Source organism: Oenanthe melanoleuca, chromosome 15 (assembly GCF_029582105.1).
Source record: "Oenanthe melanoleuca isolate GR-GAL-2019-014 chromosome 15, OMel1.0, whole genome shotgun sequence".
Taxonomy (NCBI): Eukaryota; Metazoa; Chordata; class Aves; order Passeriformes; family Muscicapidae; genus Oenanthe; species Oenanthe melanoleuca.
Window position 1 is genome coordinate 6,940,220 of NC_079349.1, and position 27,782 is coordinate 6,968,001.

General features: G+C 39.6%; 1 protein-coding gene across 3 annotated transcripts; it reads right to left on the bottom strand.

The window, feature by feature from the left end:
- On the bottom strand, window positions 1-27,309 carry TANGO2 (transport and golgi organization 2 homolog). Of its 3 annotated transcripts, none has more exons than XM_056504341.1 (9): window positions 27,033-27,309; window positions 19,176-19,297; window positions 15,069-15,157; window positions 14,757-14,876; window positions 13,638-13,752; window positions 7,124-7,194; window positions 5,656-5,809; window positions 3,834-3,938; window positions 1-2,074 (listed from the first exon to the last, which is right to left on the bottom strand). In XM_056504341.1, the coding sequence occupies exons 2-9, from the start codon at window positions 19,229-19,231 to the stop codon at window positions 1,954-1,956; spliced, it is 831 nt and encodes a 276-aa protein (XP_056360316.1). In that variant the 5' UTR covers window positions 19,232-19,297; window positions 27,033-27,309; the 3' UTR covers window positions 1-1,953. The 3 variants fall into 3 exon arrangements, with proteins under 3 accessions (XP_056360316.1, XP_056360315.1, XP_056360314.1); XM_056504340.1 differs by lacking the exon at window positions 27,033-27,309 and adding an exon at window positions 24,017-24,112; XM_056504339.1 differs by lacking the exon at window positions 27,033-27,309 and adding an exon at window positions 23,814-24,064.
- Window positions 27,310-27,782: the final 473 nt, after the last annotated feature.

The window sequence follows — 27,782 nt, forward strand, 5'->3', positions numbered from 1 at the left end:
TAATGTCAACACTGGTCACCAGCTTGAGTTTATTCTGATTCTAGTTTTGAACACACATGTAAACAACAATTACGATACAATTTTAAGCAAAAAAACCATAACTGAGGTCTTACAGAGTTTAAAATTTCTTCCACTACCATTCCAATAGAAAAAAAATTTAGGAAACAAAAATCTCTTGCAAATGTATGACTTTGAAGAGATTATATGTATAAGCAAACTTAGTAAAATCCCATGCAATAGTTTCCTATATACACTTTTTTCCTTTATATAATTTAAAACTGGTATTTAAAATTCCCTTTTATTATTAAAAATACTTTTACAAAAATAAAACACTTTCTTTGTTAACTGTAGGTATAGTCTCCTTTTTCCAGTGGATTCATTGCAACTCTAATTTCCACAGAGTAGGTCATCCACTTCACAAATACTTATCACTTCTATGGACAGACACAATTTGCTGATATCTGCACAATAGTCCTGATCCTGTTTCCACTGAAGCCAATGACAAAACTCTCACAAGCTTCCAAAGAAGTTAAAAAACCTCACTTAAATAGCTATTCTGATATGATAAAAAAAATTCCAAGGTTTGGGCTCTTTCCTGTTTCCTCCATTACACACACACATGTGAAAGTGCCCAAACACACCAACTTGAGTACAGAAACACAGCTGCACATCTTCCAAAGAGTATCAAAAATCTGGCTACTTTGCAATAATTAATTCAAATCAGAGGCTTGTGAAAATATAGTCAGAATATCTAAATGGAAAAAAACAGTGGTGATCCACTACTAACCTAATATTCAGTATTCAAAATAAGTCAAAACAGAATACCAATAGAAACAAAAATAGCTCAGGGTTTTCAGATATCTTGATATTAGCTAGAATCTTCCATTACCTACACTGGCACTGAATAATTGAAAAAAGCATGCATTTAAATAGCTTTTTAATTCACAGGTGTTAGAACACAGGAAGTACCTCTTAATACCCAACTTTTTCAGCAATATAAGACTGCAACAGTGTCACAACACATAGCTATTTTTACTAAAAATCCATGAGCAGTCACTCCAGGCTGTAATACATTATACCAATAAAGAAATGAATCAAAAATTGTATATGTACAAAACAGCCAATACATGAAAACCTCATCTTCAGCTTCTGTTTGCAAACAGGTACCTATTCCTTACCTGCTTGCTGGGGAAGAAAGTAACAAAAACAATATTGCTAATTAGACTATCTGGAAACAGGATGTCACAGCACAAATAGTTTTATTCAGGTCAAAGCTAAGCAAGTCTGCTCCCATGGTTTTTTCAGTAAAAGTGAAGAGAGACTGAACTAAATTCCATACCTTGATTCTCAGATCAAATTTTAGAAATAAAATGTATTGCTGTACTATCTATACAAAAACAAATGTAAAGAATCCCCCCTCTCTGCCCTCCCCAGGCAGAATATTGCACCATGGCACTGAAAAGCTTAATGAGACTAAAGCACTTAATACTACCAGGATAACATACATTCATTTAATGTATCAGCTATACAATCTTAACAGCATATGTTGAAGCAAAGTTTGGTAAAATCTTCATGTAGAACAATAAAAGCAGCAAATATTTTCCCATCTTTAGAACTAAAACCAAGTTCTAAAGTCTACTTATAACATCTTTAAAAAAGCCACACCTACAAAAAAGCAATGACTTTGTCTTGGACCAAGATGTCTTGCCCTGAAAGCAGGGTGGTATTAAATAAAATATTACTGCTTATAAGTTGCTACTTCATGTACAAAGAGCATCTTCATCTGGTTTTCTCCAAAGCATTTGTGAGCTTGATAGGGTATGCTACCAGTTTATTTAAACTTTTGCTTTCCTTGCTATTTTTAGCTCATGGAGGCTGGCACAAAATGTTTACTAGAGCTTAATGGCATGTTCTCTCATGGCTATTATTACAAACCATTCGTGTGGAAAGTTGTTAACTGTGCAGTTTGAATTCATAGGTGCTTGTTTCCCACTGGTTGACATCAGCATTGATCATGTTGCGCTCGGTGAAGGTGACGTGTCCCTGGGAATCAATGAGCACCACCGTGTTCGTCCTGCAACAGCACAACAGCACAAGGTTACACCTGGGCTCCATCTAAAACCTTCCAGCCTGCCATCCTTCATTCCCAAAGGTTCTTTTTTGTTTGTTTGTTTGTTTTTTTCTGAGCACATCATCATCACATAAGCAGGGCAGAAATCATCTTGGCAAGTTCAAATGGGCATTTTGAGTCAATTCTGTCACTCCACTGCATTGATTCCCTGCTGCACTTGCAGCACTGACACACAAATCTGCTCATAGCAGAGAGTATGGTAAAAGCTTAAACTTAGTAGAAAATGCTCCATTCAGAAAGAAGTAACATAAAAATAAGTTTTTCTTCACAGCTTACATGTATCCATAAGGATTGTTCATATCAACAGTACTCTCTTCATAGCTCTCTTTTCAATTCAATTGTCCATTAAGATTTAAACATTGTTAATTATTATCACAGGACTCTGATACATGATCACAGAGAAAGGCTTCCCTCTCTAGGAACATTCCAAAGAAGAAATTTGTCTTTATGAAAAGCAGCTGTCAGTTGTGCATCTATTGCATTTTCGCTTGGCTAAGGTGTCATTTCTCTGTGGACACTGCAGTACTCTCCACAGAGGGATAACTGACTGGGAATTTTCCACCATCCTGATCTGGTGGCCTTTCCAAAGTCACTTCATGTTGTTCACTCATATAAAAAAGCACTTAATTTCCTCTTAAGAAAATGAGGCCTAGTTAACAACCTCTATTCACTAAGCCCTGTTGCTAAGGGAAAGGTAAGTGTGAGCATACAATTATAGCAGTAGGGAGACTTGAAATATGTGCTAATTCACCAATAGAAGGTCAGTATTGCTACCATGTTATCCCTGTTTCCTTTCAAATGGCTGGACTCCAATCTGTGAAGCAAGGGGAGGAAGGTGATTTTTTACCATGTTAAGTCTTCATTATCCTATATTTAAAATGTTCTTTTAATACATTTAAAGAAACCACTGTAAATAGTATCTCTCTCAGAATACCAACTTAAAATGCCTGCAGCAGTGAGCACTCTGCTTATCAACTCCCACCTCTACAGAGGAAATACTATGGCTGACCATGCCACAGACCAATCTGACAAAATTATTGGCAGACTTTTAGAGTAGCAATTCCCTACCAGCAGCAACAGGCTTGACCAGCAATTTTGTCCCATTGAAGATTAAATGAAGATTTGCATTGCATTATTCTATTCTTGCAGTGTTGGTTGACCAGTTAGAGCAGAGTGTGAAAATATCTCAGTAAAAAAAGCAGCATCAGTTAGGGGAGACATGGAAATACAGGTTCTTCTGAACAAGAGCAATAGGTGTTTAATGTAAGAAAATGGATCAATTCTACAATGCTAAGTCTAAGGAAAACTGATTTAGAAATGCAGATGACACAATTCCTGCTCGTGGAGGAGAAATATGTTCTGCGGGATCTCTGATAAGATCAAAGTTAGAGGTGCTCAGATCTGCTACTACACTGGGGAACCAGGAAAACTGTATTATCTTGTCTGGGACAAGTTAAATCTGTGCTGTGCTCTCCATCAAAGATGAACCACAGAGTGAGCTTCAAATGCTCTTCAGCAGTAAATCCCAGACACTCAAATACTGACCAAAGAAATACATCACTGAATTATATCAGATTAATATGTGAAAAAAAATAATTAAAACAGTCACTATAAAACTTTAACTTACAATAGCAGTTTTGATTTGATCTACAGACATGCTTTGATCCAGTACACATCTATTTCTGGCTATACATTTTTTTACCTTGTTCCGTAACCGGGGCAACGAACACATATGGCTGCATACTTGTTCAGTATGGGACGGATATAGTCCTTCCCTTGGTCTTCAATTGCAGGGTCTGGTAATTGACTGAAAAAAGTAGGAAAGCAGTTTAAAAAAATTTTTTTTCTCTAATATTAACATATTCATCCCTCTTGATCTGGAAGGAGTTCCAGGACATCCCTGAGATCACAATCAAAGGCAGGGCTGAGGCAGAGGAGAGGGCATAAAGGACAAAATCCCATCAGAAAAGAATGGAATTCCATGATTAAACCAACTGCTGTACCCACTAAATTCCTGTAATATGCACACACAAAGATATCAAAAAGTAATATGAAACAGGGTATTTTAAGAAAGTTCAAAGCTAGTGCATATCCATATTTATTATTTATTATTAAAAGATCATATTGAAGTGTGATTTGGAAAGATTACAGGCTTAGTTTTAAATATTGCTTTTTGTAAGTAAATATTTCCCTTTTATAGTCAGATGGTTTCAGATGAGATCAAATGATCAAATGGAATTACTGAACATTAAGGGAAGATCATTTGACTATATTGTATCTTATACCTTTGTCTTTTTACTAATAAAAAGTATGAAGTCTAACAATTTTTTTTTAAATCGTTTGATGTGATAGCAGATGAAAAAACCTATTAAGACATCTTAGCAGACTTCCCAATTACTACTCATTGCTCAGATGTCTGAGTTCTTATATAAAACTTTATTTTGAACCACTGAAGAATGCCACATTCATGAATGCTGGCACTAAAATTTGCTGTTAAGTTTGGGAAATTGGATCTACACACCAGAAACAGCTTTGCTTCAACTCCAATCACTTCCCACACAGATCAATATCAAGGTGAACATGAAAGTTACCAGATGGTGAGCAAAGATAGGAATTTAGACCACAGTACCTCCAGTACCCTACTCCATGTCTGCACACTGAAATGGTATCAACTTCCTTTCCTTCTGAACATCCAGCTGATGGGCTCAGGTTCACTGTGCAATCAGTTGTGAGTGCAGGAACCTTCCTGACATCTCAATCTCATCTCTTGGGGACTTCCTTGACTGAAACTTCCTTGACAGAATTCCTACAGCTGAATTGTACGAACACTTCCTTATCTCCTTTCCCCACTTAGCCTGAAACAACTTCCTTTTGAGGAAGGCAACTGGTAGTACTTGAAGTCTTGCTTCTCCACCCTCTGTCTACACTCTGAGCAGCAATACAGAACAGTAAAACATATTAGCACAAACCTGCTCACCCCCTGTGAAGGTGCTGAGGCCCTGGCAGAGGTTATCCAGAGAAGATGTGGGTGCCCCATCCCTGGAAGTGTTCGAAGCCAGGCTGGATGGGTCTCTGAGCAACCTGGGCTAGTGGACAGTGTGCCTGTCCATGACAGAGGCTGGCACCAGAAGATCTTTAAGGTCCCTTCTCATCCAAATAATTTTATGATCTATGTAAGTAAGTGCTTTCTTTGAATGCAGTAACAAACCTCTGTGAGCCTTCAAAAAGCTGACAGCAAGCAGCTTGCACATCCCTAGTCATGCACTCATTGACCTTACTAAGAGAAGTGCAATCTTTATAAAAAAAAGGGCACAGTGAAACAGTGCACAGCTGATGAGGTCTAAGACTGCAGTAGCCTTAATTGTGTCTCCTGCTTAAAAATCAATACTGTTGAAAGTCAGGCTCTGTGAGAGCACTACTTTCAATTAATATCAAGGTAAAGTGCTTTCTTCCTTCAAAACAGTTTCATTTTTAAAAAACGAGTCACATTGTATTTGAGTAAATTCCAGCTATCATTTTCTTACGGCTCTTGATTATTCATCACTGTAAGAAGCTCCTTCACCAGGTCTTCTTTGGTAAGCTCTTCACGTCTCTTGACCACTTCTGCAAAAAGCTGCTTCCCATATTGAAGTTTCTTCCATGGTGTATCCAACAAAGAATTACTCAATCCATATATTCCTACACACATACACACACAAAAAAGCCCAATTTAATTGGAAACTGCATTCTGGTGATTTCAGTTGTCATTACAGATGTAAAAAAATTTAATAAAGTGACTCCCTAGCTCACCTTTACCTGCAGGTGTGCCATAAACACACAAGCCCCATTACTGGACAGAAGAATACAGCAGGCTCCCATCTTATGCTGGGCTGTGCTTGAGCACTCCCCTGTGCTTTTGCTCAGCACTTGGTTTTAGTTGTACTCTAATTCATATCTACAGCAGTTAGTTTAAATTTCTGGTTTGCTAAACCATGAAGGCACAACAGAATTTTGTAATTTCTGCAATCTAGTCTTGTCCAGTGTAGGGATAATAATCACAAGTTATCTTTGGCTCTGATTTTACTCTTGAAAAACACTTCAAAGTAACATTGGATGATAAGAAGGACCCTTCTCTTTAGAGGCACCCTCTTACCACAATCCAAACAGGAGAGATTACCAAACATCCTCTCCTCCTAAAGGCAGCCATGTACACAAGAGTCTGCTGTCTAAGCACAGGGACCAGAATCATTTTTGGTACAGTCTGCAGATACCTAGAATTTGTGACTCAGTTTCTATTACAACATGGCCAGATTTTAAAAAAATTCTGTGTTAAAACCTGTTTTATGTTTGTAACTGTACAAAATCTAACAGTTGTTTCCAAGAATTTATGCTGCAATTTCTACAATAACAATTTGCCTACTGGGCAGACACATTTTGACCATTAACCTAAGATGGCAAAGTAATCTGTCATCAGCTGTTACCAACCAGCTACACTCCTTAGAGCCTTCCATGAGTCCTGGTTCCATTTAAACTGCCTTTTTGATGGTGACTTCTGGAGCATTGTTCTCTGCTGCCAGCAAGTAAAGAGCTAGATTTAAAAATATTTTTAAATCAATCTACCTGCAAAGACAGAGGTTTTTTGTCTTTTTTAAGCCAACTCTGTCCCTGGAGCACAGTCATACTGTGACCTTCAAACTGCTGGATAAGGGAGTTAGGGTCAGAGCCTTTGAAAATTCCATTTCTCAAGACAGACTTCTGTCCTTCTGCCATAGTTTCCTAATTGCACTGCAGGTGGGTACACTGACATGGAGAGAAACTTTTAATGAACTATTGATTCTTTACTGCAAGTTATTAACAATAGCTTTTATGATTTCAAGGACATTTAGTATTATTTTCTTTTAAAGAATGCAAAGAAAAAGTCAATGAAGACAATGCTTAAGTAGCTAAATTACTAGAACAATACACAGCTACATAAGAAAAAGAAATATTCAGACCTTTCTGAAGAAAACCTACCAGCATTTAGGAAAACAGGTTCTGGTTCTCCTTTGTTTCCATAGTAGCAAATTACATCTCCTCTGGCGGTACTGAAAAATATAAATACAAATTTCTCCTTGAAAAGCCATCAGCTTCTATATTTGATTATGCTTTAATTTCATGCAATCTTTAAGCACAGTAAGATGCTTCTCCCACTGTTACTCCTATGATACCAGACTTGGATGAGTTTTATTACTTTCCTCCTTTCAAAACACTGTATTAGCTGCACCATTATCAAGAAGTACCATTATCATTTTTAAACATAACTGAAATAAAATTCCGTAAAATTCCATAACTTCTGCATGGACGTATCCAGGCTTAATGACAAAAACCTGTATGATTTTGATTAACTGGACAATTAGTTGCTTGGGAGAAGGGGGCACGTGAAAACAAAGGAACTGTCCATCACAGCAAGTACCGTTTTCCCCATCACCTCTTTTGAAGCCTTCCTGCATTCTAAGCCACTGACTACCGTGGACCACTTTAGATTGCAGAAGTGCATTTTAGGCCCACTTCCAGCAATGCTGCAGGGCATAGTTGGGTCCTTTGTGCATGGGTCTTGCTAAAGGTTCAGAGACAGCTTCCAACATTGCAAACAACTCTTATTTGACTGAGATGGTATCAGCATATCCAAACAGCAAGGACTTAAATAGTCACACTGATACTGACAACACAAACATCAAACCAACTGATAAGGGAAAAAACAACAAAAAGAAAGTCATCAATAAGCCTTGTGTGTCCTATGGGAAATGGATTGCCATTAGATGGCTCACTCTCAACATCCCTCAATCAGCTGACATGGAATAGTGATTCCTCAGATTTTTTTTTCCAATTTGCCAGAATACAGCAATGAGATCTAATTCTGTATTTCCCCCTAGTGATTTACTTGCTCACAGTTATCAACAAACACATTTTGACTATAGTTCAATTTTTGTCTCCCAAGCTCCAGCTCCTTAGACAGCAGATAGAGATTCCAAACAGGAAAAAAAACTCGCAACAAACAAACAAAAAAACTCCAAAACACAAAACTTGCAGGTAAGATTGAATTTGGATTAAGTAGCATTAAACATAATACAGGAGAGAAGCCATTTCCAACTCCTCATTTTTTTCCTAAGATAAAAAGGGGTATGTCTGTGCTGATGCAAATCAGAGTATATAGAATGCAATCTCATTAATGATGTACTTAAATTGCTCTGCATAACTTAGCATCCTCTACTCAAACCTTAATAACAAGCAAAGCAGTCTTGATTTAGCTGTTTATATTCTTCTTGAAAAGCCATTATGAAAGACATTCTACAGTGTCCTTTGCAAGACAGCCAAATGAAGAAAGAAATATTAACTTATTAATTATAGAAGTCAGAGGAGTCAGGAAGAGAAATACAAAAAAAGCCCACATAAAGCAAAAATAGAAGTGCCTTTCTCTGCGTACTGCTCTTCCTCCTTCCAAACCCATAAGAGCTTTCTGATACCACACAGAAAGATGATCTGTTTTTTTAACACAGGCAAAAGACAGCAATCATCAAGCATATTGTGTACTCTATTTTTATTGCTAAATATCATATAAGAAGACCTCAGTTGCTCAATTCACAATTTATCAACTGTGAAAAGAAATGTGTAATTTTTCTGAACTTTCCTCTAGTGGCTTAAAAGACATTTATTTTCCTAATCTTTTTCTTCTCATCCTTCAGATCCTTGTTCAAATTTATTTATGTTGATATCAAGACTTACTGATCACCTGAACTCTCCACAGACAACAGCCCACCTTGAGTTTTTTTTAGTTAAGACATCAGAAGTCACAAACTATTGTAGTGCTGCATTAACTACTTTTTTCAAATTCCTGCTGTAGAAGGCCTTTGTAGAATGCAACTGTTATAACCTGAAGTCTCGTAAGACAGTGTTAGATGGAAACGTGAACAAATGGCACAAGGAAGCCCTGAAACACAGCTGTAAGACAAGGCCTCTCATAGATGAGACTGCATGGTAAGTAAGCTGGCATTGCTGACTTCCTTTAGAATTGCTTTTTACATGAAAGAATATAATCCTCTAGCATCTCTTCCAAGATTTCTGTCACTGACAAATTCAGTAACAAGATCCTCTGGAGTTTATCAAGAAGGCAGGGAATACATACAAACTGCAGGGTCACTAATTCAGGACATCTGTATTTTATGGCATGCACACTCCCCCAGATGAGTGTTTTCACTTACCTCCACTGCAGCACTGCTGCTGCCTTCTGTCAAAGAAGACTAAAGCCTCCCAAGACACTTCTGAAATAGGGATACTTTCAAAATTTAGTTCAGTGCGCCAGTCAGCTACTCTTTCTTTTATCATTTGGCTCTACCTATTCCCTTCCTACTGTTTACAAGTACTCAGTATTGAACATCAAAGCAGAAGTCAAGATGAAAAAAAAATCACTCTAAGCTTGATCACAGCAATACCCTCAAAAACCTGGCCTATCTTCAAGATTCTCTTCCCTCCCAGCCTTACAAGTGTAGATACCAATTTCACTGAAGAAGTAATGAAGGCATCATTAAAGCAATGACAATAGGACCCAATAGACATTTTTAAATCCCAGCCACAGCTGACAGCAGAAAGAAACTAAAATTATGCTCTTAGCTACATCATTCTGTCAAAAAATGTAAGCAATAATAAATGTTCTAAGAAATGTTCTAGACAGCACAAATCTCAGTAGTAATAGAAGCTTCACAGCAGCATGAAAGCCATACAGAGTTTGCTACAATCACTTCTTAATGCTGATGAAACATAAGCAATGTCCTTCTGTACTCCTGCCCTACTTCAACTTCAAGGTGGATCCAAGTCATATCCAACAAAAACTCAGAATGAAAGAAAAAGGAAAGAAGTAGTGACACAGTAAAGCTGCACAGAGTGCGGTTATCACCAAGTGATCACTCCCCTGGGCACCGAGCTCTACTCTGCTACAGACAAGGACACTGGATCCTTTTATGAATAATCTGTGCATGTATTTTTTGTGCAAGGACAGAAGTTGAAAATGGCAGCAGCATTGAAATGCTATACAACACTGAAATGCTGTACAATGGTTGGCAATACGTAGTATGGTTCACAGATTTATTTTCTTTTCTTGAATGTTCATGAGCTAATCAGACAATTCTTTCTGTTCTGAAGCTAAAAATAAGCAAACACCAAATCATCAACTATAAAGCCCAAACATGTACCATCTATTGTCAAATAAAATGGTGAAAAGAATTCTGCTGGATAGTCACAGCCTACAAAGTCTGCCTTAAAACACTACTCTGATTTTGGTGTCAGTGTCTAAACATTTCTTTGGCGCTGTCCTTATAGTTTGGGCCAGGCAGAAGCTCACAACAGAGGAAACAGATAAAAAAGCTTTCTTTTTTCTTTCTTTTGACATTGGACTGTCTATCCATCCACTGGAAATGACTAAAGACCTATGGAGAAATACCCAGGAAGCAAGACAGGTGTACTCTACAAAAGGTGATAGTGAATTAGGACAGTGCATAAGAAGAAAAGGAAATGAGTTTATAGAGCAATCCCAGGGACTTGACCATCCATGCTCTTTTCACACCAGCACTCTGACCCCATCTCACTTTGAAAAGTCACCTAAATCCAGTCTCTGGAGAGCAATCAAATCCTTCCCAACCAGCCAGGTCATGGCAGCCATGCTGAATGAGAGCCTGCAGATGATGGTATAGTTTACTACATTTTTCCTGGAGGGATTGAAAACTGGCTGTGACAAGCAGAAAAGCTCACCCAGAAGGTATTTTTCTGCAACCCCCTCCAGATGACTTGCTTGTAAGAGACAATTTGTCTACTCATCATGGAGAGTGATTCACTCCTGTTACAGAGAGATCTCATTGCACAGAAACTATATGGGTTCTAACTGACAGCCTGTCAGAGACTGTACACTTGCTGGGTGGGTGACAAGAAGCTGACAATTTGTCCTTCAGAGACAGTCTGTATTACACCCTTGGCAGTAAAGAACACAAGTGAGATGCTGGCACAACAGCCCTGATACAAGCTGAGGTACCCATGAAAGCCTAAGTAGGTGTAGCAGATTTTTCAACACAGGACTGAAATGATGTCCTGATCATCAACAGAAGCAGCTCACTGCCTTCAGGCATTATCACAAATGGAGAAAGAAGGAAAACCCCTTTGAATATCGAGCAGGTATTTACTTAGAGACCAGTCCAGCCTCTGATAACCTTGTTCCTTTCCAATTAGACTTACAGACAGTCAAAATGAGAGGAGTGGCAACACTGTCTTCCTAGAAGCCAATTTTGCAGCTGCACAAGATTCCAAACAGACAGACACTGTTTGCCACATGCTATAAATCAACATAAAAGTATGTTTAGCATAACTGAATAAATATTCATGACTCTTATATTCAGCAGGTACACTCAAGATGATAAACTGAAAAATCAGAAAAATAAAAGTAGTAAGTAATTTTCTTAAAACAAGAAATCAATAGTGTTTAAATTGACATAAAGAGGTGCCACAGAGTAAAGAGATTATTACAATAAAAGTGTCAAAACCCATGCATATTAAAAATAAGAGTCACACTAAGCTGTAGAAAGTCTCTGGTGAGACAATGAACTTTATAAAGTAGAGAGTAAAAAGACCAAAAAGCATCCAACCCTCCAACTGCCTGGCCATCTTTTGGGTTGAATTTCTGAAAACATAACCTATACGTTTATTTCTAAGCAGGCATATGCTTAGAATGTTTATTTCAGTATGTTTATTTCAAGCAGAAATACACTCATGGTATCTTCACAGAACGGACTGGTAAGTCTGAGCCACCAGCTGAAGGTGGTCTAATACAGAAAGTGAAAAATGTAAACACAAGGCCAGTTAGTCAGAGGGTGCTAGGAATTATCTCCACTGAAAACAGTAAACACTGGCCTTCTGCTTTAAGTGCATTCCCAGAAGCATGCAGAAAGGGTGAGTGGGAAAAGACCTTGCACCATCAGGTTGTCTAATAAGATTAATGCTTCTGCACCAAGTGTGCCAAAGCAGCAATGTGCCCCTGGCAGTTTAGATGTGCTCCTGGTCATGCAGTGTGCATCCAACTAAGAACTGACACAGGGCATGGAGATGCCTTAGCCTTGGATTTCCATTCTTCTCCACCAGGCAGAATGCAAAGGAAAATCAGAAGATGTACTCGGGCATAGACACATGCACAAGCAGTGGAAAGGATTGTGCTAACCACACTGATTATAATCAAGTATCCAACATCCTTTCACAGCTACAGAAAATTTAAGTTAATGTTTACTTCTCTTGTGCTGATTTTTAATGTTTCAGGAAAGATTAATGACAGACACTCTGACAGGAATGATGGCTTGAAAGCTTTCAGCTGTTCTAATCCTGCTGCAGCATGTCAACTCTCGAGAAATAAGGTGTCTGGGAAACTATGAGCCAAGGTGTCCTGGGGTGACATTGCAGTGCTCTGTATCCCCAAATCGTGTGCTGTTCATGCCTGGAGGGTTTGTTTTGTCTAGCTAGGCAGCGTCCCTCCCCCAAGGGCGAGCCACTGCCGCTGCGCCTGCTTGCAAGCCCTCCCCGCTCTCTGGCCCCGCTGCTTGGCTGGAGTTGGCTTGGTAGCTGCTCTGCTGCTTGCTTGCCCCCGCCCTCCCCTTTTTTTGCTTCGCTTTATTTTTTCCTTCCCTTATTAGCTAGGAATATCACCTGAACACCAAGAAACCCCGGAAGCCTGTTCATGAGAAGAAATACGCGTTTTCTGCCCTTCCCGGCACCAGCTGAGGCTGTACATCCACTCGGATGGGTGAAGTTTTTCTGCGTCACCCGTGGCTGTTTTTTTCTTGTGTTGGGGAGTGTTCTTCTGTGTGTTTGCTAAATAAACAAGTTTTTTCCACTTTTCCTCTGAAGAAATCCTTCTCGAACCTGGTGGGGGGAGGGGGAGGAGTTTGGGGAGTTTGTTCCTTAGGGGGCTCCTTTTGGAGATTCTTCCCCTAATTTGTCCTACACCAGGACAAATATTATTGACGCCCTAACGTCAGGGGCATGAGAAAGTGGAAAAAACTTTATTACTTTGTAACTGTGTACTGGTATAGATTTATAATGTCATTTGGGATGGAGGCTGGAATGTGGTTTTGGTTATTAGGGTTTTTTGAGATCTTAATACCTCTCTGGTCTCTGGGGTTATTTTCTCTGGGTTTTGTTTTCTCAAAATACAAGTCCCAGAGCCTCCAGAGGGTAAAGACTGGCTACAACCTATCAGGGAGTAGCAAGAAGTTTTGTAGGAAGCAATGGTCAGAATACAAGATAGCCCTCCAGTGTTTGGAAGATAAGCAGTAACAAAGGAAAGAAAGACTACAATAAAATTAGGGCCTTGCAAGACAATTAGCAAAAAACGTGAGCTCTAACTATAGTCTGTGACAGGCTTTTGTATTGTTACACTTTGGTGCTATGACTTGTATCTACAGCACTGTTATTATCTTTCTCCCTCTGACAGTTCAACTATGATGTTTTATAGACTTACTTCAAGTCAGCTGCTAATAAATTAAATCCATTATAAAGATGTCCCTCTTCTGAAACTTTCTTCAAGTAAGAGTAGCTGTCCAGATCTGCAGTCAAGAAGTTTGTTACAAGAGCACCTAAGAAAAAGAAGTACATAGAGCAACTTGTATGTGTGTGCTCACTATTCTGACAGGCCTGGTAAAATAAACAGAAAGATAAAGATTCCTGTTGCCAATAGACTGTAACAGTGGAAGAAAACCCCAAACCCCAGAATCAACCCAAATAGCAAACCAACATTTTAAAGTCTTACATCATTGCATCATTTTCACATTAAGAACTTGACTTTTACTCTGAAGAACTCAGTCAAAAGCTCTTGGCCAAAAATTCTACAGAATTCACATTTGCTAACTACTCTGAACTGGATGCACCTTTCCTCTCCTTCCACCTTAAAAATTCTTTCTTATCTTGCTTCATTTCCCTGATATATGACCCTAAAATGAAATACAAATGACACAGTTCATTTGTTTCTCTGTATAACATGTTTTGTCATTGCAATATATTCCCAATTCAGTACTGCGACAGCTACAAACAGACCTATTTTTACTTTAAAAAACCCCACAGATGTGCTGTTTAGAGCATCTTCTTTGAAAGAGGGCTTTTCCTATTATTTCTACTCCTCTGATTTATCAGTGGGGAAGAAGAATCTTTTAGGCTACCTCCAGCATAATCCAACTTGCATTCCCTGATACAAGTGTTTCAATACACACTCAAAAAAGTCAACTGTAATCTAAAACTAGCTCAGTGCTTGGCAAGGGTTAGTTGTTCTGCCTGTTAATCTGAATTACTTTAGGGAGGAGATGGTGCTGCTGCGTTTCTTGTATGAATGAGACTTCAGGCTCTAGGCACTACAACTTGTTTTACTTATGCCTGCTTGATCAAAAAAATCATTATCCAGTTCTAGTTCCTCATATATGTACTCAAACTCATAAGGTCAAAAAATTTTGTTTACAGCATATAAACATTCTATTTGTCCATAAAGCTGTGTTAAGAAAATTAATATTGTAATCATCACTATTTTACTGGAACATCAGGGCTTGTTTGCCCACTTCCCTTTTTGTTTTTTATTTCAACTCGTTCATACCTCTTCCTTTTGCATTTTTATTAATATTTGGCTGCATATAGTTTGTCAGGGCTGCCATCTTGCCTTTCTTACTGATTCCCAGCCATGTCCCACCTTCTTTTCCCTCCTCCATATCCAGACCTAATGGAATAAGTAAGAGTTAGGTTATTTAATACATTAAAATTAAACGTTTCAAATTTACAACATGTTTTCCTTAGATGCACAAGGAAGAGGAAAATTTCTTATTAGAAAGGCAACACCACCACCCTAATCCAGGCCATGATTCCCTTATAAATTATATTAAAAACACTCAAAACAGCAAGACATACATACCACTAAGGATCTCATTGCTGCTGTCCCAAAACTCGGCTGATTTGGATGGTCTGTGGTAAAATTCATCCCTATTAGCTGCTAGAATAAGCCTGTAGAACACAAGAGGAAAAAAGACACTATTACTTACAAATTGGAACTTCACAGTACAGGCAGGCACAGAATCCAATTTTTTCCAGAGCATTAACTCATTTCAAGCATGAAACCATCCTTTATCTCTCATCTCACCTTCATCACTCAGTGTAAAGTTCGACTGACATCTGACAGCAGCTTTCACGCTCACTCTCATGAGACACTCAGCAAGTCCATCTCGTTGAGTGAATGAGGCAAGTGGTGTTTTCAAAAACTAATACTTACAATAGAAGACACTGAATTAAGATCACATAAGCAACCTCAACTTCCCCAGTGCAAAGTCACAGCTTAATTAAAGAAAATTATTATTATTTTGAATTGTTTTTAAAGTGTTTTTCTTTGGTAGAACATCCTCACCTGAGGTGCAGGTAATGGATTTGGCTGATTCAAGTACAGGTAAAAGACAACTGTGACCATAGGGAAGTCCTGTGTGGAGGCTCAAGGCAGCAGGTGACTGCAGACAGACCTGCACAGCTCTGGAGCAGCTCCCTAAGTCCTGCTAATCAGTACCCACAACATGACTTGCCTGTATTTCAGCTGCGAGACAGTGAACTCTCCCCCTTCTCTCCAGCTATGTTGCTTAATTTAATTTTAATGAAATGCCATCTTTCAAAAACCTGCAGATTTTCTTAACCAGTTTTCCATAACCTCAATATCTTCTTCACTGTCAGTTTCTCCTACCAGCTGCATCTCAATTACAGCTGCACAGCAGAAGACAAGTTCGCTACTGGAAACTGAAGACAGACCATACAATTTTAATTCTAATTTTTAGCCACAATACACAAGAATCAATTCCAATGACATCTCATTACTTTGTTTGGCATTCAGATGTACTTACATTTTCTGCAGGTTTCTGAACTTTCCTGCAAATTCCTCTCTTCTATAATACAGTGTTTTAAAAGAAGACTGCGAGGTACAAGTTGCACATTACAAATACACAGAAAAAGAATCATAATCAACCATAGAGAAACTAGAAAAACCTGACAGTTCAATGACATCTTTTCTGTAAGGTAAGTGCTTAGTATTTTGCCCAACAAAGATAACATCTGTTGGAAAGCAAACTGTATCTACATTTTTATCTTTCCAATGCAAATATAATATTGTTCATTTCAAACTTACATAATTTCTCTTCTTCTAGCTGATACTAATCTTTGAGCTATAGGCTTTCTGCTGGTTTACCAAATTTCTGTCATCTTACTTCAACATGATCCATTAACAAGATGCAGCCTCCTTTCACAGATTTTTATTTAAATGAGTATCTCCACTAATAAAAAATGGTTTGCCTGAAGTGCACTTCTCATCTCCTGTGTTTCAATTATACTTTGCCTTCAATAATTCTTGACATGAAACTACAGTTTGTTTATAGTATCTAAATACTAAAAATAAGTGAAGTCTTTCTTGTGTGATTGAATATCCCCCATCTCAAGTTTAATGCAGACCCCTAAATTTAGCACAAGGCTAGTATACAAGAGCATAATAATAAAAACATATTTATTTTGTCTTTTATGAAACATAATTATACTGAAAAGGAGCAATATTAAGTGACCTTCATCTTCTAATAAATTGCAAAAAGCCTATCCAGCTATTTTTATAGATGAAATAATTCAACTGTATTAGGATTTATGCATTAAGATTTATTTTAATATTGAGAGAAATGAAAACATGAGAAATCATTCCATTAAAGCAATTTCCTACAATGCAATTCAGCTCCAGAAGAGAGGCTGTGATTATAGCTTTGAAGCTTGAAACATTTATTTATTTGTAAGATGCACACAGTATTATTCAGAAAGATGTAAAGGCAGCATATTACCTCTGACAATAATAATGGACTACAGTAAAGTGCTTGTTACGCTGCAGTAAACTTTACCACAAACAGGTCTCAAGAGAGAAAACAGAACAAGTTGCAAAGGTACAGGCAGATGGAATTGTTAGTGTGTCACAAGAGTGAGCTCTTTGCTTAATTAGGTGCTCAAGAAAATTGACCCAATATATTGGTCTAGAAGCCAGAGTATACCTGGATGGAAAATTCTCCCAAGTGTTCCAGAGGACATGTTTTAGCTTGGCCATTTTCTTCTAGCCAGTGAACTCCATCAATGACAAGCTGTTTGTCTTTTCAACTTTCACTGCCTATTACTGACACCTTCTTTCAGTTAGAAATGCAAATCAGAGAAGAGTAAGGAAAGTTTAATTGCCTGCTTCGTGATGAACACAGAAATTATTGTCTGCAGGTACAGGAATCCCCTTTTATTTGGGAAAACTGTTCCAAGACCTCACCATGAAATAAACAGAGCTACAGCACAGTGATGCTTGAAATATCAAGAAAAATCACCCTTAGCAAGGAATTGTAGAGAGATGTCTCACTTGGTCCAATGGCTATAATACTGCTTGGAATTAGGAGGGCTGGGCACCACTCCCAGCTGACACTCAGACCTGAGACTTAGTCCTTCAGAAACTGAGACAAAGATGAAAAAAACATAGTAACTATTAAAAAAGAAAGAACTTCAATATTCTCCTGAAAAAAGCAAAAAGATTTAGTTATGGTATATTAAGGGGAAAAAAAAAAAAGACTAAGGTTATATAACCTATGTTAAAATCCAACACCAAGAACACTGTGGCCTAGCATTTATCACCCAAAGAGGTAGCTCAGAGTAATTTATCTCAGGTATAGAGCAAGGCACTGCTTAACAAAAGATATAGAGAAAGTTAAACACAATTAAATACTCTGCAGGTTTCTGAATTTGGGCCAAACATCTCAAAAGTGTTGTCCTATTCTGACACTGACAGCAAGTTGCTTTCTGACATAAATTAATACTTTTAATCTTGATGCAATTCTTTATAGCAAGCAAATTGCTCCAAGTTCTACTTTTAAATATTGGTCATGGCAGAAAGTTCACTTGGCAAGGAACTGCACTTTACATACAAAGGACTTTCCCAAGAGGCATCAAATTGATGAATCTGTCTTTTGGAAACTACCAACACAAAGAAAATCAGATCAAATAAATGGATATATTAATTCAGCACCAGTCACATCATAAACAAAATCCCTTTTTAGGCAGGCTCCAGATGCAGAAAGGAATGCACTCTGCGGACAATTGAGGTTTCAGTTCTTGTTTCCTTTCTTTCTATAGAATGGCATCTGCTTCTTAATACAAGAGGACAGGAAAACAAGTCAGTGAAAGGCACAACGATTTACTGAGCAGACTGACTCTGACGGTTTCTGAATGAATACCAACACTTGTACCCTACAAAGTAATATGGAACCTATACAGTATGTATAAATACAGAAAGCAATAAACCTTCATAGTCTGCTTACAGCCTGAAGTGCTGTCTTTTTATTACATACTCAGTATACTCAAAGATACTGATGTTGAATGTGAAATTTTGAAATGACAGGCTACAATGAGAGAGAAAATTATTACTGGATATTTAATACTTCGGAAACTCACCGTATGACAATGAGAAATTCTTATAAACTAACCTAGAAGCCTGCAAGCTGATTTTTTCTTCAGTTTTTGGCTAAATATTTTATACATGTGACTTAGTTTATTGCCTACAGTTTTAATAGAAAGCAGATTTTGGGGAGGAGAAAGACTAGGACACTTAATAGAAGTTCCTTGACTGCAAACTGGAAGCCCTAAACGTATCTACCACACTGAAAGCAGGGGACAGCTACAACTGTGATGTCCAACAAACAGAATTCCCCTTAGTTTAAATAATAAAGTAGGACTTCCAGACACTGGAGTACAATATTTAAAGGACTTACACAGCACATGCCAGATCACCAGCAAAAGACTCATGATTACAAAGCCCAAGACTTCTCACATAGTCTAAAACCAAAGGGTTCTAAAAAGGCTGCAGTAACTCCTCCAATGGGGAAAGCCATGAAGTTAAACACTACAAAAGCACAACTGAACACATAATACTGATTTGAGTTTGTAATTCACAAACTGGCTACAAAAAGAACTATAACCATCTTACCTATATGCATTTTTTGAAGCTGGTCGTGGGTCAAATTTGAATAGAAGGATGCACATTGAAGAACTGATGTTTAAATCTCGTTTCTTCCACAAAGGCTCAATGCAAGGTCATTCTGGAATAGCCTAAAATGTAAATAAAGATTATCTATTATCCTGCAAATTATAAAAAGAGAAACTGGCTGCTGTGCTGAAGCTTAAGGATTGCAATGTACTGCCTAATAGTTCACAATACAAATACATAAATAAAATGCAACTTTCAAAATAGAATAGTTCTAAAGACTGGTTTACTAACTAAATTCATTTGGTAGTTCTTTCAAAGTTATGCCTGGCTAGTTCAGATTTTTAGGGATAACAACTGCATCACGAAAATACTGACAGAGTCTTGAGTGCTAGCAATACATGAAAAAAAGACTGTTATGCAATTTTTTGCTCATTACCAATAAAGCACCTTTACTTTTTTTCCTCTCTTAAGTAAGGCAAAATGCCTCTGTTAGAATAAAGGGGAAAATAAGACTCAAACTGTTGCAGAAGCCAGAAAAAGCCTCATTAAAGACACTTACAGACCTGCAAATAAAGTATAATTTAGGCCAAGCTACTATCAGTGCCCAGGAGAAATTATTATTGTTTAGAATTAGGTAAAAGGTCAGGTACAAACAGAAATACACTGGATATTTTGTGTCCAGAGTTACATTTTGATGAGGAGTTTCCAGCACTTGTGCTATATTTAAAATTCTGGCCCTGCAGATGGAATGACAAATGTGCTTCCCATTTCAAAACAACAAGACAGCTTTCAAATATTTTGTGTCGTCCAATTAACATTTTTCTGGTAATAAACTGGAGTTTGATCTTTACTTTTTGTGGCTGCTCAAACAATTATCGGAATTCCACCACCCAATGACACATAACCATTTTTTACTGCTATTGAGAGCTTTTGCCATGCAAGGATTTTCAAGGTAAGTCAAGGGTAGAGGGAGGAAGAATTCAACACCACAACTCTAAGCCCATCCGAGCAACCCAAAGACTGAAAAAACTTCTGTACAAAAAGCAGGACTTCTAACTGTACTTTTAAGATATGTAGAAATTAAAGAGCAAGAAAGACACTTTCTACATAATTTGTTGTAAGAGATATCAAGAAATGGATCACCTTGACTACATTCACATGACCAGAAAAAGAGCTGCAAGTGCAGCATTTATACAGATTTTTTTTTTAATTTAACAGCTTGCCTGTGGCTCCTGTTAAGTCACAGTTCAGCACTACAACCGACCTGCTTTTGTTGTCATAGCACAACAAGTTCAGTCTTGCAACCCAATATGCTGCAAAGAGCCTCTTCTACTGCAGGACATGAAATAACTCAAGAAGAGGTACAACACTCTTGACATATTTGACAAGAAAATTAGTGCACAAGAGCATGTGTGTGTCTGTATATATAAAAATATACCTCAAAGTATTTTAAATTCTGTTTGCTGACAAAAGGAATTTCCCTCCCAAACTGATTCATAATATATGAGTGAAGAGCAGCAATAGCAGAATCAACCCAACTATTTTGTGTTTAACAGGTTGCACAGTAAGGCACTGAGAAAACGGAATTAAATCACACTGTTGGCTTTCTTCGCCTCTGTCAAGTCAATCCCAAAATAACTGCCTTAGAAACTCATCATAAAATGAAGATGTAGCTAAATGGATTACTTGATAAAAAACTTTTTGCAATTCATCATTCATAAGATCACTATTTTAATAAACAGGTTCCATTAGCTGATTTATTGAGTTCCCTTCAAATAATCAAGTAGGTCCAGCTGTTCATGCAAAGTTACTGGCCAGCATAAAGATTAAACAAAAACTGCCAGTCAGAAAACAGCTGCAAAATAAGTTTGCAATACTCATCACAATTATCTAGAAGGACAAATATTTTGAACACTTCAACACCTTTCCAGAAACCCCAGTCATTATTAGGTACTACTTGCTTTGATAGAACCTTTTTTGTCACCCCATCAACCCTGCTTGACATTATTACAGTTCTTTAAGTTAAATTTATGCTTTTATTAATCCCAAATATCAAACCAGCATTTTTTATCAAAGCCTACTGGCCTTGAGACAAGCATAAATATAGGTCCTATATAAACAATCTAACCTTTTTTTTTTTTAATGTAGACAGAAGTGTTTAAGCCAGATAAAACAGAGCTATCCCTTAAAATTGCAGCAACATTTAACTGGCAAAGGAGGCAAGCAATGTATTTTGGCACCTTCTTTGATCAAAGCTGACACTGCACTTGCAACACCTGTTGTGGATATTACCCTCAAATTCTTAAATAGAAGCATACTGTAAGCCAGACTCAAATTTACGATAATTAACAAAACACTAAGAGGAAAAAAACATGAAGGGAGGCTGTCATAGATACGGTAAGTACATAAACATTCCATCAAAAAGTCTTTATGCAGGTGCCATTCTCTTGAGCTCATACTCACATAAAAGCTGGTGCTCTAACTACCACTGAGATGAGATGAGATGAGCACATTGCACAGAGCTGGAGCAAAGCAGGTGTGCTCAACTCAGCCTCCTCACTCAGTTGAGTCCCCACAGACCAAGGAGAGAAGGTGAAAAAATTAGGCCAGCACTGACTTCTACTTGCAACTTGCTCCTATAGCAAGTCCAAAGCTACATCAAAAGCTGATTTTCAAGTTCCATTTCTGCAGAAAATTTGTCTTCAGAACTATCCTTAAAGATGCAGGTGGTGCCATAGTTTAAAAAGTTCAAATAGAAAAGGCTAAGTTGTGGTACAATACTTGCTTTCTGATTTTCTTTTTCAGGAGAATAAAAGCCAGAATATACATACTATGCAAAGTGGCACAGTCTGCAGGAAGGGGGCAGAAATCCTCTGCTCTAGATTGGAGACAGTGAAGACTGCTCTCTGGATAATGAGCTTTTATAATTTCTAGTTTGCTTATTCCTAGTCAATAAGACAACAGTTAGCAAGGATGACATGATAGCAACAATCTCCTATTTCTGTAATGTTTCTAGTTTGCTGTCCAACTTATGCCTAATACACACAAACCAGCTTGACAAGAACCAAAAACATCCTGTAATTAAGCGTTCTGCTCCAAATGGCACTGCTAATTTGGAAATGACATTAAAGTAACTAACATTCTTGTTCTGTGCTACAGTACTCTGTTAGACAGCACAGTGTGTTGTTTTGCTCATTTGAAGGATCTGTTAAAAGCCTGAGTGGATACACGCCAGCATAAGGTAACATTTAGGACTTTCAAGAGGCCAAACATGATAGATTGTGTATGTTCTTTTCATAGGGTTCTAGAATAATTTGGTTGATTAGAAGCAATCAGTTCACAATTTGGCATAAAACCGTTTTACCCTTAAGAATTCCCAGTAGCAGGCTTTTAAAAATGAAGACATTTGTTATGTATTTCGTATTCACAAATGAAGTATCATAAATAACATCTGTCAGTTACCACAGTGATCTCAATTGCTTCTCAACTGATCCAAAACTATTGTTTAGGTGCAGTCTAAAACAGAGCTAAAAAACATTATTCACTGGAATCTGCTAGTTCTATGTACTACAACAATAACTCACAGTCACCAGAGTACAGAACTATTTTACTGTCTCTTTTGAGTATGTCCAAATGAAGCTGAGCCTTACCCTCCTCAAATGCCCATAGAAGGGCCATAAAATTGGATGTATTTTCTTGCACTACTGAAATGAGGTTTTTTTTTAACAGTGAACTTTAAAATCATCAAAAATAAGAGATGCTTGATTAGTTCTTGAAAGTAATCTACTTTTTTTCTCCTCAGAGAGAAGTGCCTCTTGGCTGCATTTTTAAAGCATTTTACTGTTTTGTTTTTGCACTTCCCTTGTGTACCACATGCTCCACTGTAGCAATACTAATAACTAAAGATGAAGTGGAATAGATGGCTCTGTAATTTGATGACTTCCAGGTTGCTGCCTATGAAGAGCATTTGTAAGTAATCCAGGCTTTGTAACCCTACCAAGGTAAAGAGTCAGTCTTCCCTGCAAGACACAGCAATGCAAAAGTACAACACTTACGAAACACAGAAATAACATTTAAGGTGAATGGCACTCCCAAGTTTAACGGGCTAATTTTATTTTCAGCTGCTTAATTTCTCTCTGGCGTTTTACTAGATTAAGTCCACTGTACAGTTCCCATGAAGAACAAACGCCAGTAAAAATAACCTTTCACCACATGTTTTAAAAAAATTTACGAGCATTAAGTAAAACAGCCTTTTCCCCAGTTTCTCAAGAGCACGAGTTTCTCCTCAGCCACAGATCTGCAGACCCAGAGCCTTTTGCAGGGCTTAGATATCAGCTGTGTTTTTAGCTTGTACAATTCTTAGGTTTTCTTCAGGAAGGAACCACCAAAAGACATTAGCAGCTTTCACTGTCTACCTGCGACTATTTCTTGACCCCAAGGGGTCACCACATATTAAAACTTTAAAAAACTACTTTATTACTCTTGGACACTTAAAATTACTCCTGTACGTGACGCAAGCACCAACCAGCCACCACCTACGCAGAAATTAAATGCCATCGCATAACCAAGGAAAACAGGTGTGAACTGACACTTGGAAATAACCCCAGAGGTGCTGCTGGATAAATTTAGGATAAAAACCTTAAGCAAATGGCGCTCGGGAGCAGCACATTCCTTGGCGCGTAGGGCCGGGGCTGTGGCGGCGGCCAGGAACGGCACACACAGCCCCCCAAACCAGGAGTCCGTCAGCTCCCGGCTGCTGGCGGCAGCTGAGGTGCCCCCGGGCTGTGTCCGAGCCCGGCCTGCAGGCACGGCGACCCCCGGTACCTCACTCCCTCACTCACCCACGGCCGCCGCACCGCGCGTCCCCCGCACCGCTTCCGGAGGGCGGCGGAGCCGAGCAGCACCGCCCCCCCGGGGGCCGGGCCCGGCTCCTCCTCCCGCCGGTGCTGCCGGCACCCACACCTTCCTACTGCCGCTGTGCCCGGGCTCCTCCGGCACCGAGACTTTCCCTGTGCCCCTGTGCCGGGCTCCTCCGGCACCCACACCTTCCCTGTGCCCGGGCCCGCCGGCAACGACATCTTCCCCGTGCCCGGGGCCCGCGGGCCCTGCAGCCCCGCGGGTGTGTGTGAGGGGCCGGTGCGACACGGCCCGCCACTGCCTGGGCATTGGGGAGTCATCTCATAGCGCTTGAGCAGCTTCTTGGCTGCCTCAGCCTGCTGCCAGCGTATCTGGTTTCAAGCTGAGACGAGAAACTCGAGTAGTAGAAAATTTTTTTTCACTGTTAGGGTGGTCAGGCATTGGAACAGATTGCTCAGGAAGGTGACAGAGCCGCCATCCTTGGAGGTGTTTAAGATCTCATAATGCGGTTTAGTGGTTTATAGAGGTTACAGTGGTACTGACGTTGGACTTCATGACCTTAAAGGTCTTCTCACCTTGCTGATTTTGTGATTCTGTGATTCATTACATGCCTGATTGGAGCTTCACAGCACTCATACCTCTGAGGACAGATACACCCCGGCTGTTGACAATCTTAGTGGGCTTGGATGTGGCTCCTGACCCTTAGAACAAGGCCCCTGTGTGGGATGCTGTTCCCCTGACCACCTTCAGCAGAGACTCTGCTTCCAGGAAGGCCCCAAAGTCACTGAGCCCTGAGCTTGCATTGGGATGAATTCCAGCCAGGACAGCTTTCCTGAGGATTGAGGAAAACACAACTGACAACATCAGATTTGCTTTCAGTTATTAGCACAGAACTGATAACCAGACATATAGTAATTTTACCTAGATCTACAGATTTCAGTTGGGATTGGATCTGTATACCCTTTTTGTCCTATGGAAATATTAATATTTCATTTTTCAAGCAATCTTTATTTCTGACTTTTTTCCATAGGTGGCTATAGAGGGTTTCAGTGGAGCCTGTAAATTACAAAATGTTTTATAGGGAAGCCTGTAAGGAAACACCATGAAAGCCTGGAGTGCTGTTCCAGGTTCTAACACTGATAAACACAATACACACAAGATGTGAAACAGTAATTAAAATAATTCCCAGAGGTATATGGATATGTTAAGTGGCTTGTAAGGCAAAACCTTTCATCCTGGATACAGAAAACCTGAAGACAATTGTCAGCTTTAGCACTATTTTGGCATGTGACATTGAGCAAGTTCATCTCAATGCTTTCCTTCTCCATCATCAACGAGATGATCGCATTGACCTTCGCAAGGTCTCTGGAGATCTACTGATGAAAATTACTGGGTGAGAGTATGATCATCATTCTTTGTACTACTGCTTCTGAAACACAATAATAGATTGCAGTTATTACCTTGAGACATATAAACCTAAAATGTATTTATGCTTTCAGGTACACAGTTGTTATTTAAAGCAGTTATCTGATGACTAAATAGAGAAATTATACAAATCTTTGTTACACTGACATTGGTAAAATGCATGCACATTAAACGTAATATATTGTTCTTCTTGGCACTCTGGGTCTCAAAGTATAGACACATCACTGTGACCAAAGATTGTTTAGCTTCTATGCTAGATACCCATTTAAAATTTTCAAATGATAATCTGCATACCTTTAGCAGCAGTCAAGTCTATGGGAACAAGAAAGTGTCCATAGGTTTAAAACTTAATGGTCTTTTTTACTCGTTTTTTTTTTTTTTTTTTTTTTTTTTCTATTTTTAATACATATGGGAAGTAAGAATAAGTTCAGAGTAATTTTAAAAGCCTTTTAGGAGGCTGCACAAAATGAGTCCACTGCAAGAATTTGTGAACACTGAATTTGGTGACTGTGCTGACTCTTCCTTTTATTCTTATGTCTACCTTTTGTTCTGTGTAAACCAGCTTGGTTATTGTTGCCCTTTCTAGACCCTGTCCTAGGGGATCAATGTATAGCTCCCATTGTTTGTCAAGCTTGAATAGACTGATCCCAAGCAGGCTCTGATTCTGTATCCACTTTAAGAGAGTGGTAGTGTCAGGGCAGACCTCTCTTGGAGAAAGCTAAAATACAAGCAAGAAGCTTAATGAAAGGCTTTCAAAATTGTCCTGAGGTGGTTTAAAAAACCAAAAGAGAAATAGTCCTGACATTTGTTTAAAGAGTTTGTTCTTCGAGTGCTGCAATGTACATTATTTGGAATGCATAAAGCACACTTTAGATGGATTAAATATCTTTTCCCTGAGAGGTCTCAAAAAGCAGCTTTAAACACAAGACATCAGGGACCGTGACAGTTTTCTAGAGATGGGTTCTTGCTCAGATCTGGTTTGATATCTCTATTATCTATATCTAGATGATGCAGGTATTTGTTAGTAAATTTTGTAGCTTAATAAATGAGTAGATAATTCACAACTGGTTATAAAATCATCTGATGTGCCAAATAAGTCATCCCAGTCCAGGAAATTTCTAATGTCATAAAATGTGAGCAAATGTATCTGGAAATAAAGAATGCAGGGATGGGGCTAGCATGGCAAAAAGTACCTCAAAAATAATTTAGTTGTTACTCAGGGTGACCTCTCAGGGTAATACTGTGGTAAACTGGACTACTCTAACCATTTACTGTATAGAATACAGAATATATAGGGGAGCACGGGGAAGTGACACTGTCTTTGTCCACAGCACAGGGACATTGGAACGCTGCACCATTTCTGGCATCCATGATTAGGGAGGGAGGAAAAACATAGGAAATTATTCAAAGAAGGAACATTAATGACGGGGATAACACGATAAAAAACAGGGGCGTAGGAAGCTATTCAGGTTACCAAAGACAAAGCTGAGAGGTGACGATGGCATCGCACAGACCACTGCAAACGGCGAGAAGGTCACGTTAAACAAATCCATGCGGATCGCGTGCCAGTATTACCTGGCTGCGCTGCACCTGACGGGCCCTCTGCCACAGCATTTCAGCCACCAGCTGGGCCCGCAGCCTCCGGGCGAACAGCTGTGCAAGGCAGCGCTCATTCCCGAGCGCAGAAACCCTCCAGCCGCGCAGCGGGGCAGGGGCACGTACCCCTGCGGGGAGGTGACAGAAGGGTCCCTGTCACTCCTGCTGAACGGGCACCAGCGCCCCGCTGTCCCACACGGGCAGCGCGGCCCCGCGCCCGCTCCCGCCCCGCACTGCGCCCGCCGCGCGCCGGGGCGGGACCGCCGCGCTGTGACGGACAGGCCCGCGGGCCAATGGCGCGTGGCGCGGCCGGCAGCGTGCGGCGGCGGGGCGGGCCCGCGTCAATTGCGCTCTGGTTGCCGGGCGCGATCGCAGCGGCGCCGCCCAATGGGAAAATTCGCGGCGCGGCAGGCGTGCGCTGGTTCGCGTGCGGCCGCGGGCGGGCGGCGCGCGGGCACGGCGCGGGGCCCCTCACGCCCCCTCACGCCTCCCGCGCTCCTGCCCCCCAGGTGCGAGTGTTGAGGAATGTGCCCTGCTCGGGGAAAAAAAAAAAGTAACAAACCAAAAAAACCACCAAAACAAAAAGAGGTGGGCGGGCGGTGGCATCATGGTCTGGCCGGGCAGGGCGCTCCCGTCTCCCCGCGGGCCGCTGCGGTTGTTTTCCGAGCAATAGTTTGGGCGCGGGTTTTCCATCCGCGCCCTTGGACCTTTTTTCTGGAGCGGCCTTGG

Excerpts from the sequence above, each read along its gene's own strand:
- TANGO2 (XM_056504341.1), bottom strand. The coding sequence starts at position 19,231 with ATGTGCATCCTTCTATTCAAATTTGACCCACGACCAGCTTCAAAAAAT. Across the intron at positions 5,810-7,123 it reads ACCTGTTTTCCTAAATGCTG|GAATATATGGATTGAGTAAT; the intron begins GTAGGTTTTCTT and ends GTATGTGTGTAG. Across the intron at positions 2,075-3,833 it reads TGCCCCGGTTACGGAACAAG|GACGAACACGGTGGTGCTCA; the intron begins GTAAAAAAATGT and ends GTGCTGTTGCAG.